The sequence below is a fragment of the Cynoglossus semilaevis genome, chromosome 7 (assembly GCF_000523025.1).
Source record: "Cynoglossus semilaevis isolate Cse_v1.0 chromosome 7, Cse_v1.0, whole genome shotgun sequence".
Lineage (NCBI taxonomy): Eukaryota > Metazoa > Chordata > Actinopteri > Pleuronectiformes > Cynoglossidae > Cynoglossus > Cynoglossus semilaevis.
In genome coordinates, this window is record NC_024313.1 from 9,652,622 (window position 1) to 9,657,777 (window position 5,156).

Below are 5,156 nucleotides of genomic sequence, written 5' to 3' on the forward strand. Positions count from 1 at the left end.
CGCGCACCCCCCCCCCCCCCCCGTACCCCCCAAGCCCGAGCCAAGCTGGACAACACAGAAAGACTAAAACCATAACGAGGCTTTGGTCAGGCACGTGGTCTGTGCTGTGGAATGAAGCCACTGATGTCTGTACGGCTGGTCACGGCTCCACTGAGACAAAGCCGCGCTGCATATGAGACTAAATCAAACAACAACACAATCAGATGTAGATTCATTACTGAAGCTGTTGAGCTAACACGGAGATTAGCTCTGTGATGAGCAGTCTCCGCCGCAGAGAGCAGCAGTGGACCTGGATCTGTCCAGACTGGAGGTCTACTCCGTGCTGGTTGTTGAACTATAACAAAGCCAAGGCCTCAGGGCTCCTGCCTTTTCTCTGCTCATGTGTTTGGCTCACTTTTCTACAGAAACCATGTACAGTCGAGGCTCTTCAAAGAGCTTCACATCATGACCTTTGACCTGATGAACTCACAGTTTTACTAGGTTTACTACATCTGACTAAACTGCAGTTCTACAGTTTATTTGTTAGGTTTTTTTCTTCAGCTGTTTCAACAGAGTATAAAGAAATAAATTTCAAATAAGTTTCATTTATTCTCAGTAGAGTCATTTTAATCATTTCATGTGTTTTCTGAGACACATCAGCTTGACAGAGATGTTTTTTTTCCTCCTCTCTTTTTATCACATCCCCACTTTGTTCTCTGTTTCCCCTCTGGTAACTCCAACAAAGACTTTTCCCTGACTTTCCCTCCAGGACTCCAGGACAGACCTGCTCCTCTCCCAGAGCAGATCAGAGCCTGGGCATGAAGGCAAACAGAGAGCCAAGTGTGTGTGTGTGTGTGTGTGGGTAGGGAGGGGTCCCCCGTGTGTTGGAATGACTCAGAGAGAAATCAGCAGGAGAGAATACACACAGACTGAAGAGGGAAATATGTGAATTTTATGCAGATTATTATGGTTTCTTTATGTCCACGGACTAACAGCTCTGTTCTGAACGGCTGATTTGAGTTTGAGTTTCCCCAAAACCTGCAGTGACGGAGCAGGCAGACACTCAGAGACACAAATGTGAGTGAAACCCAGACTAACTTCATTTGGCATCATATGTCACCTTTATCAAATAAAGGTAAAACTGACTGCAGCCACCAGCTGTGAAAGGGTTAAATCTGGGCACTTAAGAAATCAATTTTACATTTTTTTTCCCCAGGACTCAGTGAGGTCTGGTTTGAGCTGCTTGATTTAAACACAATGATAGATTTCATTTCTTATTTTCACCAGCAGAAAGCAGAGTGGTTGTTTTGTAGTGTTCTTCAGGCTTATCTAAAAATGAGGAGTCCTTCAGGTACCTGCAGTAGTTTCCATCTCATGTTGAGCTGGTCCAGTTGCCTGGAGGCGGTGGACGACAGCTGGATGTCCAGTGGCGTCAGCTCCGCAGAGAGCTCATTGACAAGTCTCACATCCGGACGCAGCAGGGCCACCTCGTCTCTGAAGGCCTGGGGAGAGGAGTGCAGTTGGTAGCCGTTTGACAGACAACAGTTACTGCTTGGACAACGACTGAACCACATGTCACTGACAGTAATGATCTGCTCTTAAATCCATTTTTTTAAATATGTATTTTTGTTTCCCATAAACGACATGAACCTTATTCTCTCTAAATGAGCTCACCTGAGGAGGGGACTTTTTTGCACTACAATCTGCATTTCCAGCTTCACATGTATATGACAACTCTAATTTCCACTGTTTATAAGAAGTAGAACATGAACCCATATAATTGGACTGTCCACACACCAGGGAGACATGATTAAGATCTGAGGTGCAGTTACAGTTCATTTACACACTCCTGAACCACGACATGATTGTTTTTACTCCTCCTCTGTCCTCGTTCCTCCCCTTCCTTTCATCATCGTCACTGTTTACCAGTGAAATGTTGTCATTATGAGCTTGTTAACTCTGGTTCAGGTCAGATCTCTGCAACAGTGATGGGTTGGATTGGTAAACAGACCAGACAGGAAGTCATTAACTCAGCCAATCATGTGATTTACTGTACGACACTTTACCCTGGTGGTGGTTAAAGGTACAGTCCTTTCCTCTACTACCATACAGTCATGTGTCAAAAAAGGAGGTTTATTTCAGTTGTTTATACTGTGGGATCCACTGAGTGCTGGACTGAATCCCTGTTGATGCCCGTGTCTTTTATAGCTACACTCATCATCGATGTCTGAAACCCACCGTGGTTTTATCGATGTGGTCCTGCAGGGAGTCGATCAGCAGATCCCCCACAGGCTGCCACGTAGCTTTGGCCTCCTCGGCCTGAGTCAAGCGCAGGTCCAGCTGGTCCATGGAGCTCTGCAGCTCCTGGAGTCGCTCCAGGGCACGCTCCACCTGATTGTTCCAGCCCCCCACGTGTCCTTTTAGACGCTCCCAACGCTCCATTACGTCGCCTGTCTGCTTGCGGATGGCGCGGGCCAAGCACCGAGCCTTCTCCTCTGGAGTGAGGTCTGTGAGAGGGAACAAAGACAAAGACAAGTGAGTCATTAAAGGATTTTTCTAATTATTTTCACCTTAGTATTTTGTATATTATATATTTTGTAAAATATTTGTATTTTGTCATTTTTATTTGTCTTGTTCCCATGACAACATGCAGAGAGTCCAACGAACCTAATCCTTCATTTTTCTATGGCACTGAAATTCCATGCACACACTGTGGGTAAAACATGCTAATCTGTAAAAAAACATCCAGGATTTTCCACTGGGCCTTGAACCAATGGTTTTCTTACAGAATGACAAGAACAATAACCATCTTTCCACCATGTCCCTTCACTGATAAATCATTAAAAATGAACACAACAGTAACAGTAATTAGAAAAACAACTGGTGCTTCAGTTGAGCAGTGAACGAGTGCAATCTTAGAGCAGCGCAGAGCGGAAAAAGCAGATGAGCAGGTGACATTTCTCCACCACCGAAATTTTATTAATGTCTAAATATAAAAACTGGAGTAAAACTTTTCAGAACATTAAAACAAGTCAAGAAAAATGGGAATCCTCCAGCTTGGCGCATGATTAAAAAACAATTCCATCGTAACTGTACGACAAACATTCCCTGACTCACTACATATTGGAAATAAAGGGAAGAAGCCTGTTGGTGTGCTCTCTCCACAGACACAGGGGTTGATTTAATTATTTACGCAGCAGGGTTTCGGGGAAATGTGCTGACTTATCTGAGACTCCTCCTGCCGCATACAACAGAGACGGAGAGGAAGTGCTGAACGAGGCGACAATAAAGTCAAAAAAAAAAACAAAACATTACCAAAACAGAGGAACACTAAAGAGCCGGTTAATCCTGCTCTAAAAGTTAAGTCTGGCTGAATCACATCAAGGCCACAGATGATAACAGAGGAGAGGTCCTGGGAGGTCGCACTACGACTGACTTTACTGAGTTCCATTCTTTATCCCGTGTGGTGTTATGGAGTGTCTGACATCTGCCTGACTGGATTTATATTCAGTCCAGTGGCGTAGACACTGACTGTGGCCTTAACTCTGTCTACAGTCTAGAGAACAGAACACAGAGTGATGGAATTACTATTTGTTGTCTGAATCCTTCTACACACCGCGGTGCACGTTTGAATTTCTGAGGATAGACTGGTGGAGTGGTCGGATCACAGCCTGCCATGTCGTCACTGTGGGCTTGACCTCTGCGGTGACCCCTGATGGTGGTGTAAAGATGTAATTATACGGTCCAAGCCAACGTACCGGTCTTTGGCTGCAGGTTCCTGCGTGGTTCTCCAGGACCTTCGATGGGCTGGTCGGCCAGGAACAGTCGGGCCTGGTCCAGAGTGCTGACAACCAAGTGTTCACGTTCCTTCAGCTCTGACTGAAGAGCCTGTTGGAGAACATTCACCAGTGGAAATCAGTGTCGAAAGAACAACAAAAGTGTAAACACACAATTGAATAAACCATGTGTCTTCAGCACTGAGTCTGAACAGGAATTTGACCATGATTTTTTTTTTATCTTCATAAATGTGCATATTTGACTCCTGCTCCTGACAGTGCTGATGAACTCCAGACGACCCAGGGCAAATATAATCAAGGTTTTGGACCTGAATTCCTGCTCCTGCCACCAGAAACAACTGCTAATTACGCAGCTCTGTTTGAATTAACTCACCCTCAGTCATACTGTTAAGGGAGGCACTAATAATTATTCACACTAACATTTGCCTGCAAAAACACAGTGCTAAAAATTTACATTTATAAGAGAGATAAACAACATAAACAACAAAGAGCTAATGAGATGATCAGTGAATAACAAAAGACTTGTTTTCCTGTAATAAAAGTTTGAGAGAGAAAGAGCAGTAGAGAGACATAGAGAAGTCAGTGGGAGCTTGGAGAGGAGCGAGCAGAGATATAAAAAAAAAAACACCAGGACGTTATGGCGTTTTCCTCAGGGTCACGGAGAAATACCTGCACTACCAGCTGTATTTAGTAATAAACTGTGCTGCTGTAACCCGGCTGGAGTGTCATTAAAAAATACCAGTGAGCAGCACTGTACCTGGCTGCAGAGAATATGTAAAACAAAATGATAATAAAAAAAAGAGAATCAAATCTGCAACTTGATTATGTCTTTAAATAAGTTCTGTTCAACGATTCATCTGCGATAAATCAACATTCTTAAATTGGTGCTTTTTCTGTTGTGCTCATGACACTGACTGTGTGGGTTGTGTGTGTGTGACAGTTCTGTGGGGATGGGGTCTGTGGGGCTGGGGTCTGACGACAGGTGAAGGACAGGAGGAAGTAGGGGAGGATGGTGTCAACTCACAGAACCACCTGCGTATATGTGTAGTGTAGCGGTTAGCACACCTGCCTTACAAGCAGAAAGCCCCAGAGGCACCACATACATGGCGCCCCCTGGGGGTAGCCGGTCTGTGATCTGCTGTTAATACAAGAAGTTCTCAATTGTGGAATGAATAAAGTTCAAATTATGATTTATTATGATTATTATTAATATTATTGTCGGTGTAGGAACAGATGAAGATGAAGAACACACAGTAGAGATGAACACAGATGGAGCCAACTCATCTTCCTCCTGCAAATACGTGCTTGGCTCCCTTCAAATAATTTCTCACATGGAGGAAAGATAATCTGCAGGTTACTCAGAGAGGAGGTGGCAGATTG

At 44.3% G+C, this 5,156-nt stretch overlaps 1 protein-coding gene across 1 annotated transcript in view; it reads right to left on the reverse strand.

Moving 5' to 3' along the window:
• utrn (utrophin) overlaps positions 1-5,156 on the reverse strand; it is a 118,668-nt gene that overhangs the window by 31,641 nt on the left and 81,871 nt on the right. The window contains 3 exon segments of the mRNA XM_025056654.1: positions 1,335-1,481; positions 2,218-2,486; positions 3,738-3,867. Coding sequence (XP_024912422.1) covers positions 1,335-1,481; positions 2,218-2,486; positions 3,738-3,867 — 546 coding nt within the window.